Below are 14,372 nucleotides of genomic sequence, written 5' to 3'. Positions count from 1 at the left end.
TGTTGGACGTTGATATGCAATGATTGCATATTACAAGTGACGATGTAATGACACCATCAAGTGGCCCGTGTAACATCAGCAGAAGACTGGTGTCTGGCAAAACGTAGTCCTCCTCCCGCCCAATCGACCGAGGGGCCGCATGTCGCCACAAAGTACTAACGCTTTACATTAGATCTAGAAATGGGAGCTCCAGTGATCCTTTTTATCTCGGAGTGAACTTCATCCTCCGCCTCCAATTCTCCTCGGAGTGTACTTCTTCATTCGCCTCTAGTTCCTCTCGGAGTGTACGTCGTCCTCCGACTCAAAATCCCTCTCGGAGCGTACTTTATCTACCGCCTTTCGGAACACACTTAAATCACATCAATCATACGATCACATCTTAAACTCTGTACAATTAAGACCAATAAGCCAAAACTTGAACCACGAGACTCTCTATTAGCTACCACATTCAGAGATCAGAAAAATTTCTGTGAACCCTGGCGCGGCGGCCACTGTGGCCTTCTTTACAACTTCAGCTATGCTCAGTTTCCAATTGATCTTTCTGTCGAGGATCAGGTGAAGATACGTGGCATTGTAGCTAAAGGATAGTGCTTCCTCACAGAGTTTTGGGAGAGTCAGGCTACCAGTGTGTACTCTTTGTAGATGCTTTGATAGTGTGTAGAGCCGTATCCGTGGATCTTCCCTTCCGAAAGGCATTTTCAGAAACTGAGATAAGACTGGGCGAAATACTTTCCATTATATGCAGCCCCAAAGGATGTTCAATCGTCATCATAAGAATGACGAGAGACTAATGGGTTTGAAATCCTTGGGGCAGTGTGCGAGGAATGATCCCTCGTAGATAATTTTCGCTGACAGCTGACGGCTGACGGTAATGACATTTTGTCCAGCGTGAATCAGTTGGGCAGGGATGATGCTATCTGTTACCGCAGAATTGTAGGAAATTATCTAATCTGTCTTAACAGGTTCGCGATGATGTTAGGTCCGTTTTCAGCGCAGCCAACGAAGTGGATGCTGAAGAGAATATTTAGTGATTCATTGCTGGACGTTGTCCAAGACTGATCGGCTTTCTTCAGGTTGCCTAGGGTCGCTTTTGTCTTCGAGAGAACTCGAGAGATACTCTCGATTTCGCTGCAGAACTACGCCATGTGGTGTTCTAAATTCTTTATTGTAAATTGATAGACTGGTCTTGTATTCGGCCCAGTTCTGCCAAACATTTACAGCTTTTGCTTTGTTGATGAGTATCCGGGAGGCTTTCCGGAGCTTCCCCAGTTTTGGAGGCCACCATTCAGGTTTCTTCTGTCATCTGGTCTTACTAGAGGGGTAGGATTTACCGAGAACCTCACTGCAGTCGTCGGTAAATATTTTAAAAAGGAGAATACAGCCCAAGCGTTCTGAATACCGAGTCCAGTTTTATTTTATTTTTCAATTTCGCTACAAGTTTAATAAAAAAGGTGGGATCACTTCCCGGGTTTAATAAGACAATCTGAGTTGTCAGTAGATAACTGAAGAGGTAGTCACCCCTTCTATTTGTGGCAATACATCCCCACTGGCAGTGATGTGCGTTGGCGCCTCACCGTGCGCAGTCTGCGATTAGCGCACGGAGGTGCACGTGGGTCGGCGGTGTCGGTTTGGGCATGACCCATCTATGTAGGAGCAGATTTTCTGTGAGAGCTCCTGGCCTTCCAGACTCACTGCTGTGTGATCTTCATCAATTTGAAAGCAAATATAAGTGTACCTCCATTTTTGCACGAATACAGGTACGAGTAGCTTATAGCAAAGACTATACAATACCAAGATTTTGCATGAGGAACAAATTCTTTTTCAATTTTCGTTTGACGCTTCATGGTACGGGCGCGCGGGGCTATTACTTCAATTCTCTTTTACGCTACCTTCGCCTCCGAAATGCTACTCGGCTTCGTCAATGCCTCGGTCAGCGTCGAGTCGGTGTGTCTCAAGAGAAAGAATAAAAAAAACAAAATATGAATCGTCTGCGTGCCGAAACCGTAGGGCAGCGTGGTCGCTGATGTCTTTGGCGCGGCACAGTGGGGACTCAGCCGAAATAGTAAAAAAATTGTATGAGTGCTTTAGATAAATTTAATGTACGCATCTAATAGAGAATTTTCCAATCGAATTTTCCCACTGTGCCGCTCCAAAGACATCGGCGATCCGCGACCACCGCTTCGACGGTGCTGAGGCTCGAGAGTCCAGAATTGCCGAACAGACGAAACCGATGGGCAGCGGGGTCGCGGTAGAGACGAAGTACAGGCGAAAAGGGAATTGAAACCCCACGCGCTCCCTCGGGCCTTTTGGGTTCCAATGTTAGGACCCGCCATAGAACAGCTTTTTGGTTGCTCATGCAACATCTTGGTATTGTATAGTCTTTGCTTATAGTCTTGAGTCCTCAGACCGGAGACCCTGTTTCCGAGGATCCAGGGCTCCTGAATGAGGGCCTGAATGTCGACTTCACGCTTGGCGAGGTGCAGCAGGAAAGGAGCACATGCTGCCTTACAATGGAGGAGATTTCTCTGCAGGACTATCAATGACATCCCTGAGTTTCACCTACACCATTTTTTTATCATGGTCGTTTTCGGTAGACTACAACTATTCTCCGACCTCGATGAGCCGGAGACCGCTTACTATGTCGCTTTCGTCGGACACGTAGCCATCGTCGTCGTCTCACACCACCGACGCTAAGTCCGACACCACAGACTTGGTCTCCACGTTAGGGGCTTCCGGGGGCTCTAGGTCTGGCTCGACCTCCGGTTGCCTGCTCTTTGAGTCGAATCTGTCAAGGCTATGGCTACTTTTTTGTAGTTGTAGTGTCACTGAGTCCGAATGAGCGAATGTGGGATTTCGTCCTTTTGGCCTACTGGACTTGTGTGGGGGGCAAGTGTTGCCGCATTCTTGGAGCCCGGCCTGCACCCTTACCATTTTTGGCTGGCTGGTAGTCTGGTAGTCCGTTTTAGCCCATCGCCTCGATTGGCAACCGATTGTAGCTTTTCGGACCTCTTCTCACTTACTGCCTGGAGACGGTGGACCGACTTAGTCTCCTTCCCCGTCATTTGAGGCACTGGTATCCCAGATGCAGATAAAGAGGGATGGTCTTTTCCCTACGGGCTTTAAGAGCAGTACCGAGCTCCTTTGAGGTATTTTTATATATATTACAGAATTTAGCACCCGACGCATAGCCCGCTTGCCCCGGGAAACCCAAATTAAACTGGAGGTCGGCAGGTGTCCAGCGCTCGCATATTAGCGACCGAGCACCCCCTCGGCAATGCATCCCTAGTCATATGACAGTGTTACCTTTGGATTGGGGTGATTTCGCTGAGAGACATGACCGTACCAGGACCTGTTAACAGCCGACCTCACGGGGAGAGTATAGTTCTACCAGTGTGTACATGTACGGCGGGTGACGGGTCGCTCGTGACCCCCTGTATTCACCTGTAGCGCCCGATGTCAGGCAGGCTCCAGTTTTCACTTACTTTTGCGGATTACGTTAACAGCCAAAACATTTCGTTTTCGTTTTTAGGGGCACCCGTTTTCACAAATATTTAGTATCTGTATGTTTAATATAGCCCTTTCGAGATGTGAAAGGTTTCAACAATGATAGCGAGATACTCGACAAACCAGTTTGTTTAGATCGATTCAAGACGGGGCCGATTTCCCGTGCCCTATTGCAGGGGAGGGTTCGACTAGAGCGCGGGAAATCGAGAGAGCTAACAAGAGAAAAGAGAGAGATAGAGAGACGAAAGATAAAAAGAAACGAGGGGGAACGTTGTGAGTTGCTGCGGCGACTGCTGCGGTCATTCTCTATGATTGCGCGTTTTTAGTTTTCTCGTATCTTCAATATTGTGGATGCAACAGATTTTCGTCCTTTGTGGGGGCGGAAGGGGCCGTGTCGAAGTTTTGACACAAAACGGTCAAGGTTCGATATCACAGGGTGTGATACCAAATTTGGTTGCTCTAGCTTATATAGTCTATGAGATCCTTGAACTCATATTTTACAATAGACAAAGCCGACCATGAAACCTGTGTGATAGAGAGAGACAGAGCGAGAGAGAATGAAATTGTTTTCTTGTTATACCCGATACTCAAAATGAGTATTGGGGTATATTAGATTTGTGGTAAAAGTGGATGTGTGTAACGTCCAGAAGGAATCGTTTCCGACCCCATAAAGTATATATATTCTTGATCAGCATCAATAGCCGAGTCGATTGAGCTATGTCTGTCTGTCCGTCTGTCCGTCCGTCCGTCTATCCGTCTGTCCGTCTGTCCGTCCCCTTCAGCGCCTAATGCTCAAAGACTATAAGAGCTAGAGCAACGATGTTTTGGATCCAGACTTCTGTGATATGTCACTGCTACAAGAATATTTCAAAACTTTGCCCCGCCCACTTCCGCCCCCACAAAGGGCGAAAATCTGTGGCATTCACAATTTCGACGATACGAGAAAACTAAAAACGCAGAATCATAGAGGATGACTATATGTTCTAGAGTGTAAAATCTGAACCACTTCGTATAATTATCATAGCCAGAATCAATAAAACAATTTCATTCTTTCTCGCTCTGTTTCTCTAACACACAGGTTTCATGGTATTTTTCGCCAATTGCAAAATATGAGTTCAAGGATCTCAGATCCTATAAGAGCCAGAGCAACCAAATTTGGTATCCACACTCCTGTGATATCGGACCTTGACCATTTTGTGTCAAAATTTCGCCACACCCCCTTCCGCCCCCCAAAGGACGAAAATCTGAGGCATCCACAATTCTCAGAGACTATTAAGGCTAGAGTAACCAAATTTGGTACACACACTCCTTTAAGATGTCACTAAGATGTCGGCCCCCACAAAGGACGAAAATCTGTTGAATCCACAATATTGCAGATTCGAGAAAACTAAAAACGCAGAATCATAGATATTGACCATATCTATCAGATTGCGGAATCTGGATCAGATCAGATCATTTTTATAGCCAAAAGGAACAAATCAATGTGCACTGGCTACGCAGCGCCGACGTCACGCTCAGACTGATTTTCTGTCTCTCTCGCACGCACTCTTTGTCGTGTCGTTTAATATTAGCGGCGTCTGCCGGAGGAGAGCCATACTGACTTAGTATCGGGTATAACTGTAGAGTTGCGGTGTCCGCAGCAACTCACAACGTTCCCCTTCGTTGTATTTGTAACAGTTTTTAACGGTAAAATATAATTTGGGTGGGAACGTAACAGTAAAATACGGCACTGGCTGCTCCTTAACCGTGCTGCTCTGAATTTTATTAACTGTTATTATTGGAGTGTTTTGCTGTTTTGACATTACAGACACTAATTCTTCAATTAAGCTTTCTATGTCATCTTTACAGTAGACAGGCAGCCATCAATATGAGAACTTGTATACTTTCTCTATTGGAGGCAATCTGTTTTGCTAGAAGCTAGAAAGTGTGGGCGTTTCGAGAACTGTTAATGGTCATAAAGGTGAAGTAGAATTGGCGACTGATCCGATGATTCATCTTTTAAGTGCTCTATACGAATCTGAGCCTGCGGCACTCTTCTTGTAACAGCAAAATTAATCAAGGTGAGTTGCTTCTTTGGATCTGTGGGCTAATATTTATGCCTGACTGAAGAAATAAATTTAAGCTTGGTGGTGGTGTGATTGTATAGTTGTATTTCTTTAGGGTTGTTTAGTCGAGATCCCCAATGTGTGTGCAACTTAACGCCTTAGCAAAAAAATAAAATTCTGGGGTCGTAGTTGATGGTATACACGGCAAGTTTTGTTGGATGACTGGACTTCGAGATGGGGGTTTTTGTTGTTCTTTATAGATAAGGAAACCTCTATAGGTTAGGTTAGGTTAACCCGGACGGCCCTCAGCGGGGCCGCGCATAGGCCAATATGGCCCTTAGTTATCCGGATGGGGGGGGTGTATGAACCGTCGCGGGAGTGTTAATGTGGTTTTAAAAAGTCCCCGAGAATCGAGGTGTTTTTAGCATAGGCCAGCAGTTCCTGAGGCGTCCTTTTGGAGGCATCTTCCAGTGATGCCAACACTGGGGCGCCCAGGTATCTCCTCCTTGCCCTTGAGAGAGCCGGACAGTTGCAGATGAGATGTTCCAGGGTTTCGATAGCCCCAGGTTCCTCACATTTCCTGCAACTGTCTCTGTTGGTGATGCCTAGCTTTGCTGCATGTGCAGCAGCCAGACAGTGACCTGTTAGTATTCCCACCATCAGTCTGCAGTCCTTTCGTGGTAGGTGCAGTAGGTAGTGGCTAAGTTTCTCGTTGCGCTCCTTGCACATTATCTTCGAGGTTCTGCAGGTGGTGGTACTCCTCCACCTGCTATCAGTCTGTGCTCTAGCCTGCTTCTCTAGATCGCCTTGCAGCGTTCTGAGGGAGACAGGCACGTTCTCGGTTCTCCTATTCTCCAGCCCGATGCCTTCCTTAGCTAGTACGTCCGCCGCTTCGTTTCCTTCGATGCCCTGGTGGCTGGGAACCCAATAGATCCGCACTGTCTTTGTCGTGCTTAGGATGTCTAATGCCTCCCTGCTCGCCAAGACACTTCTGGAACTGACCACGGACGACTGCATGGATCTTATCGCCGCTTGGCTGTCGACGAATAGGTTGACCGCATCGTGTGTTCGTTCTGTGAGGAGAGCGACCTCCGCTGCTTTCCCGATGGCAAAAACTTCTGCCTGGAATATGCTGCATGGGTCGGGTAGCTTATACGACAGCCTTATCACGGGGTCTGTGCAGTATAGGCCCGCTCCTACTCCTCCGTCCATCTTGGAGCCGTCTGTGTATATATTGAGGTGCTCAGTTTGGTCCCTTCCAATCTTCCAGTCTTCAGGTCCCAGAGATGTGGTTGTTTTGACGTCAAGGCAAGTTTGGGGGGTCATGTAGTCAGTTGATCTGGTCATTTCCCTGCCGATTGAACTATGCCCGTATCCTTGTGGCGATAGATTTCCTGATGCTATGAGGCGTTGTGCTGCCTTTCCCGCAATCAGGCGAGCTTGAATGTCCAGGGGGTCGATTCCGAGTATGGCTTCGAGTGCTTTTGTTGGGGTTGACCTCAGCGCCCCTGTAATACAGAGCAGAGCCTGTCGCTGAGTCTTCTCCATAAGCTTATGGTATGTCTTCTTTTCAGTAGCCTGCCACCACACTAAGGCTCCATACAGCAGAGTTGGTCGCACCACCGAGATGTAGATCCAGTGCATTAGAGCAGGTGACAGGCCCCATGTGCTGCTGAGCATCTTCTTGGATGCATAAAGCGCAATGGTAGCCTTCTTCACCCTTTCCACTACATTGGGCCTCCATGCCAGCTTGCTGTCCAGTACTGTGCCTAGGTATTTCACCTGTGATTTTGGGGTCAGCCTAGTTTGGTCAATTTTCGGGGGGGGTCCATATCGGTACCTTTTACCTCTTGGTAAAGAGGATGAGGTCCGTCTTGTCCGCGTTGATACTGAGTCCTACCTCTTCCGCCCACTAACGTATCTCCCTGAGTGTACGTTCCATTAAGGAGCTGAGGGTCGATGGACATACGCCCGTAATAAGTATGCTTGTGTCATCTGCATAAGCTGTTATCTTTGGGGCCTTCCTTTCAAATCTCTTGATGAGGTCGTCGACCACCAGATTCCACAGTAGTGGCGACAGGACTCCACCCTGAGGTGTGCCTCTGTGTGCCCCCTTTACCATGGAAGCAGTGCCCCACTCCGATTGCACCCGTCTGCAACTTAGGAGGTTTTTGATCCAGACGTTGATTGCAGGGTGTATGTTATTCGCTTCTAGGCGACTTGTTATTGCGGTTGTGGCCACGTTGTTGAATGCTCCTGAGATGTCCACAAATGCTCCCAAAGCATACTTTTTGTTGTGAAGGGCGCTCTCGATGGTGGCTACTAGCGAGTGTAGTGCCGTCTCCACTGATTTCCCTTTAGTGTAGGCGTGTTGGTTTGTTGACATCAGTCCCTCTACCTCATTCCTGATGTGCAAATCCAACAGCTTTTCTAGTGTTTTTAGTATAAAGGAGGTAAGGCTTATCGGTCTGTAATCCTTGGGACTCACGTGGCTGCACTTTCCTGCCTTAGGGAGGAAGACAACTCTCGAGGTTCTCCATTGGATGGGGATATAGCCCGTACTTAGGCATGCTGAGTATATTGCGAGGAGCCATGGGGTGATAACCTCTTTGGTCAACTGCATCATGGCTGGGAATATCCCGTCCAGTCCTGGTGCTTTTATGGCCGCGAAGGAGTCTATGGCCCAGTGGATTCTCTTAGTGGTTAACAGACCTATTGGGGGTGCTGTTCCTCAGTTGCTAGGTCCTGATGCTCCTTGGCGTCAGTGACCTCGGTGCATCCAGGGAAGTGCGCCTCCATTAGTGCTGTTAGGGCTTCTTTGCTGCCCTCTGTCCACTGTCCGTTGTCTAGTTTTAGTTGGCTCTGTACTGTGGGCTGCTTTGAAAGCAGCTTCCGAAGCCTGGCGGTTTCGGGCACTTTCTCGATGTTGGAGCAGAAGTTTCTCCACGAGTTCCTTTGTGCCTTACGTATTTCCTTCTTGTAGCTCCTAAGTAGGATTTTATATTCCTCATTGACAATCTCCTCGTTCGCTTGTTTGGCGATCTTGAAGAATTCCTTGAGGTTGTTCCTTTGGAGAGAGAGATCTCGGTTCCACCAGAGTGGCTTGGACCTCCTCTTCGTTCTCGAGGGTTTGCACGATGCATGGTAGGCGTTCAGTAGCTCGTTGGATAGGGTCTTTAGGGACTTCTCTATATCCTCCGCGGATTTCACTGAGCCCGGATTCGCGAGCTTCGAAGTAACTGTCTTTTTAAACTTTGCCCAGTTTGTGTTCCGGGGGTTTCTATAGACTGTTGTCTTCGAAGGGTGTTTGAATTCGCACTTGAACTGAATGTACTTATGGTCTGAGAAGGATGGTCTATCGAGGACCCTCCAGCTAGATACCGTAGTACTGTTTCCCATTGCAAGTGTTAGGTCTAGCACGTTAGATGAGGTCGGACCTACGAAGGTGTGCTCCTCCCCAACGTTTGCTATATATAGATTAGTTGCTAGTATAAAGTCTAAGAGTGACTCACATCTGTCATTGATGTCGGTGCTTCCCCACACATTATGGTGGGCGTTGGCGTCCGTTCCGATGACGAGTTGATAGTTTTTGGTGCCGGCTTCTGTCACCAGGCTCCTGAGTTCGTCGGGTGGTGCGGGTCTGTCGTGAGCCATGTAGCAGGAAGCCACCAGAAGGCGCTTTTCCTCACTTTCCAGCATCACAACCGTCAGGTCATCCGTGCTGTAATGAGACATAAGGTAAGCATGGATTCCCTTTCGTACGAGTACGACGGTTCTGCTCCTGCTTACCGATGTTGAGTAGAACAGGTTATGATTTGAGGACTTTAGTCCGGCCACTGAATTGCCTGTCGCAATCCAGGGCTCCTGGACTAGAGCTATGTCGGCGAGCCCTTGCTCCATGTCGATGAGGAGCTCCGCCGACGCTACCTTGCTTTTATGCAAGTTGAGCTGCAGCACACTCAGCATGGGTGGCTGGCTCGCTTGCACCTGACGGGTTGACTACCAGCGTCAGGTCACCGTCTTCCTCTTCTTCATCTTCAAGCGCAAGACCCTGGGCGGCCTCCACGATGGACTCGAGACCTAGGTCCTTTTCCACCTCGCCTGCCTGCAGGGTATGCGCGTCCTTGTCCTCAGGGTGGCGCTTTTTGAGGCGCACGTAGACGCTACCCATGCCCCACGCCATCTTCCCGAACTTGGGGTATAGCAGATCCTCTGCTTCCTTGTTTATTTGGAGGATCACACACTGGCCCCCCTCGTTGGGTAGTGGGCTACCAATGTGTAGGATCCTCCAGTCGGCCGTTGGCACGTCCGCGTTTTGCCGCTGAAGGAGCTTCAGCGCTCGGTCCCCCTGGATCGTGATGGGGAAGAGTACCTTCGCCTTAGGCTTGGACGGGATAAGCTCCCGGTCCACAACCTCCAGCTTGGCCCCCTCCCACATCGCCTCCAGTTGGCAGACCGTACGCGTCAGCCACCTTAGGGTTGGGTCATCATTGCACTTCAGGATCTTAACCCCATTTAGCCACCCAGCACCATCGAACGTGGGCATTGGGGCCGCGGGGTCTTCCTCCATCTGTGCAAAGAGTGCGTCGACAAGACGCGCGTGCACCAGCTTCCACTGTGCCGCTGACATCTTGCCGTTTTCTTCGCTGCGGTCAATGAGTGCCACGATCAGGTGTCGTTTGGTCACCTCGCTGACCTTCGCTTTCGGCTTCTTGGCCGCTTTCGGTGGAGGGGCTGCACTCCTGGGCCCGCGTTGCCGCTTGCTCGCTGGAGTGTCCTTAATGGCACTCTCAGTCGAGCGTTGCCTCTTGGTGGCCATCATCTCCTCCACCTTATTGGCATATTCGCCATTCGACGCCCTCATCTGTGGCATCTGGGCATAGTGTAGCCGACCCTCCTCTACTCTCTGCTCGGCCCAGGCTAGCTTGACCTTCTCCTCCTGGGAGATGTCTGCTTTGCCTTGCAGCCGGCTTTTTATGTTGAGGGCCGCTTTGTATTGCGCTTGGCCTTCATCCCCTCCTTGGAACGCTTCGGCCCTTCCCTACGCAGGGTGCTGGTGCCTGGTTCCGGCGAGCGGAGAAGGCTCTCTTCGCCCGTCCTGCTTAGAGAGAGCACGCTCTCCAGATCCGTGTCTGTATCGACTACGGCATCTGTGCGGCTCAACTTGCAAGCCACGGAGTGAGTTGTTTTTGTTGTTGTTGTTGTGGCAGTAGCTTTACAACTGACCTGGCCTGCTCCCGCCAAGTCTGAGGTGTGACCGCTGGCGACACGCAGAGAGGACTGCTCCTCCCCGTGCCCGCCGGTGGTAGCAGTCACGCTTTCCACCGACGTTTGGGTTGACATCCCAACCCGTGCTTTATCCTTCTTCGCCTCCATATTTGGCCCGAGGGTCCATACTGGTTAATATTTTTCGGGGGGACCACCCCCTAGCGTTTTAGGCCTGACCGCCAGGCACCTCTAGCCATGGCCCTGGTTCGGTTCCCCCGACTTTGAATCGGGAAGATGCCGGACCATAGCCTTAGCTAGACACTGCATTACCCCGGACAGAGCAAGCGACAGTGCATTACCCTTGTCCGGGGTAATGCAGTGTCCATTGCCCAGCCGGCACCCTCGTGGAGGGTTCAGCTAGAGGATTTTCGCCAGCCTCTATAGTAGTAATTAGTTTTCGTGTGTCCATATTCCTGACTATTTGTGTATTTTACGGTTCCATTTCGTTTGTGTGCAGTAGATTTAGGAGCTTTAGATTGGTGAAATTCATTTTTACATATTGACATAGTATCAGGAGTCAGGTCTACGTTGTACATTGTTTGGGTAGTTTTCTTTCTGTTTATAATGTTCATAGCTATTTTGTCTTCAAAGCCCTTATCTTTAAGTCCAGCTTTTATCTCATTGACTGGAACCGTTGATTCGACTCCTTTGATAACCAATTGTAATGCTTTGCAACTTTTAAGTTGGTAGGTAATTAATTTTTTCATTATCGAGGTATTTCACCACTGATCTATAGAAACCTCTTTTTCTGGACGTAGCATATAGGCTCTGCACAGGGAGCGGTGGGATTTTGTGGCAGATGATGTGAGCCCCGAAATATACCGATGTATCATCAGCTCAATTTGAACTTCACAATATACCGGAAAGATACTCGCACTTGGCTTGTTGGCGTCCAACTTCCTCGAAATGATTCCAAATTTCACTTTACTTTCGAATTAGCGACATAAGGAATTTTTAAAAGAGTAAAGAGCTTTGCCGGTAATACAGAAAGTTTAAAGTAAACAAAATAGAACAAGTTAGCAAAAAATAACAGTTTGGAAGGGACATTTTCAGTTGCTCACTTAAGTGAACAACTATTGTTTTGTTCACTCACTCATGAGCAACATAACACTAGCCTACTGGCGCTTTCTGCCTGCCGGATTAAATATTTCTATATTTCGCACAACCTAGGCACAACCTAGCAACTGTGCTTTTCCAGTAATGCCATTATTTCTTGCTTTTCTAGTATTTATCAGTACATGTCTGATAAGAGCTAGCTGCTTAATTTTTTTGTTATTAAATATTAATATTATTAAATATTATCGTTTCCATACTAATATCATCCCTTATACACACAATATATTCTCAATGAAGATATTCTTTGAAACGTTTAATATTTTGTTGCATGCGAAGATATCGATAGGCGATACCCCGTACAAGCGGTGAGGAGGAAAGTAGTTTTGAACAGAGTGGCAAGGCCAAAATTTAACGGGAAGACCTTAGTGGCAGCCCGGATCGCAGCCCCTCAGCAACACTAATCTTAAGGTCGTTCGCTGGTCGTTCGCTGGCAACACCGGCGACTCTGCCAAGCGGTCTGGCATCTTGATATCTGACTTCGACGTTAAACACAATAAATTTAGTTTAAATAATAATTAATAAAGATTCATAATACGAACTCAAGCGTTGGTCAATGCGCCAAAGTGGTGACCCCTACGTTAAAAAACAACAGCAAATGCATGAACAGCACTATTTTTTGCGTTACCCGATCAAAGACAAAACGGCAGAAGACGGTGAAAAATTTTACGACGCAACAAACATGGCGAACACGGAGGCCACACTAAATGAGCTAAGAGAGCAACTGCAGCTGCTTCAAGTAGCAGCCGCACAGCCAACAGATCCAAACTCTCATCATTTAGCTCAGATCATCATTCCAAAATTCAATCCGCGCAACTGGAGCGCCTCCTTAATTTGCACAATGTGATGCGCGACGATCACAAATTTGACCTGGTGTCAATACAACTGGAGGGAGACGCCGTTCGTGCAATCGAAGATCTCATTACTCGCCCACCGCCTGTCAACAAGTACGACGCAATGAAGCGTCGGCTGCTCAAAACCTTCGGCGAGTCAGAGGATTCAAAAATAAGACGGCTGCTTCGGGGTGGAGACATGACTGGGAAGAAGCCATCTGAAATCTTGCGTCGCTTGGCACCCGCTAGTGGATGCGAATCCGTTATACGAAACCTCTTCCTCACCGAGTTGCCTCCGTCGATTCGTCCGCTCATTTCGGTTTGGGAGGAGAATGATCTGGACAAGCTGGCAAAGATTGCCGACAAGATGATCGAAAATAGTGCCATCGACTCCATGTGTGTTATGTCGACTCAACCCAATTCCGCTGAGCATATTAAGTAAGTAAGTAGCAAAAGTCCGAATTTGAAAGACGTTGCTGCTGCTTTGCACATTCTTACACAGAAGGTTGATAAGCTACAACACAACATCCCTAAAAAGCCCAAGGTTTCCCATGGCACGAACGTAGATGATAATGGCAACAAGGCATCCCTGTGTTACTACCACAGTACTTTTGGGGATCGCGCACGCAAGTAACGGCCAGACTGCCGATATTATCAGCAGTTAAACTAAAGATGCTACCGCTAACTCAGCTGGTAGGCGGTAGCATCTCAACGACCAGCGACAAATTATCTGTGAATCACGATAACCGACTGCACATCCAAGATAAAAAAACTAGTCGGATTTTTCTCATCGATTCCGGATCGGTGGGGTCAGTTATACCTTGCACTCTGTCTCAACGCAAACTAAGCGATGACAAACTGAAATTTTATGCCGCAAACCAGACTACCATTCGAACCTTCGGAAATCAGGACCTCGAACTCGACCTGGACCTGGATCGTTCGTTTAAATGGTCATTTGTCATCGCTGATGTACAAACCGCAATTATTGGCGCTGACTTCCTATCACAGTTCCATTTGCTTATTGACATCAAGAAACAACGTCTCACCAACGGCACAAGCATATCTCTAATCTCGCAGGATTTTGTTTCTCCAAATATAAACAAAACGCATCAAGGCAAGGACCGACACACCGATAACTGCACCCCCGACAACACGAACTCATCAGATTCACCTTCAGTTCGCCACTACATAACAACAACTGGAGTACCCGTAGCAGATCGACCCAGGCGCCTGATGGGTTAGAAACTGTCTGTAGCTAAGGAACAGATAAATCAACTAATCGACAACAAGATCTGTAGATACTCCAAAAGTCCATGGGCCAGCCCGTTGCACATGGAAGCGAAAGCTAGTGGTGGATGGCGCGCCTGCGGTGATTATCGCAAGCTCAATGCAATTACCGTTCCAGATCTTTACCCGATTCCCCACATTCATGATTTCGCTGACCGTCTATATGGCAAAAACGTTTTCACTACACTAGACCTCGAACGAGCATACTATCAAATACCGATGGCCCAAGAGGACATCGAAAAGACAGCAGTATGCACACCGTTTGGGCTAATTGAGTTTGTAAAAATGCCATTTGGACCTAAAAATGCGACACAAACGTTCC

General features: G+C 48.1%; 1 protein-coding gene across 1 annotated transcript; it reads left to right on the top strand.

Annotated features, from left to right (window-relative positions):
* The first annotated feature begins 13,435 nt into the window (after nt 1-13,435).
* Nucleotides 13,436-14,005, top strand: LOC117184342 (uncharacterized). The gene has a single exon (XM_033381314.1). It carries the CDS (start codon nt 13,436-13,438, stop codon nt 14,003-14,005), a length of 570 nt encoding a protein of 189 aa, XP_033237205.1.
* The last annotated feature ends 367 nt before the right edge of the window (nt 14,006-14,372 follow it).

This window comes from Drosophila pseudoobscura, chromosome 5, assembly GCF_009870125.1.
Source record: "Drosophila pseudoobscura strain MV-25-SWS-2005 chromosome 5, UCI_Dpse_MV25, whole genome shotgun sequence".
In the NCBI taxonomy this organism is placed as follows: domain Eukaryota; kingdom Metazoa; phylum Arthropoda; class Insecta; order Diptera; family Drosophilidae; genus Drosophila; species Drosophila pseudoobscura.
Note: the sequence above shows the minus strand (reverse complement) of the source record. Positions and strands in the feature narration are given on the sequence as shown.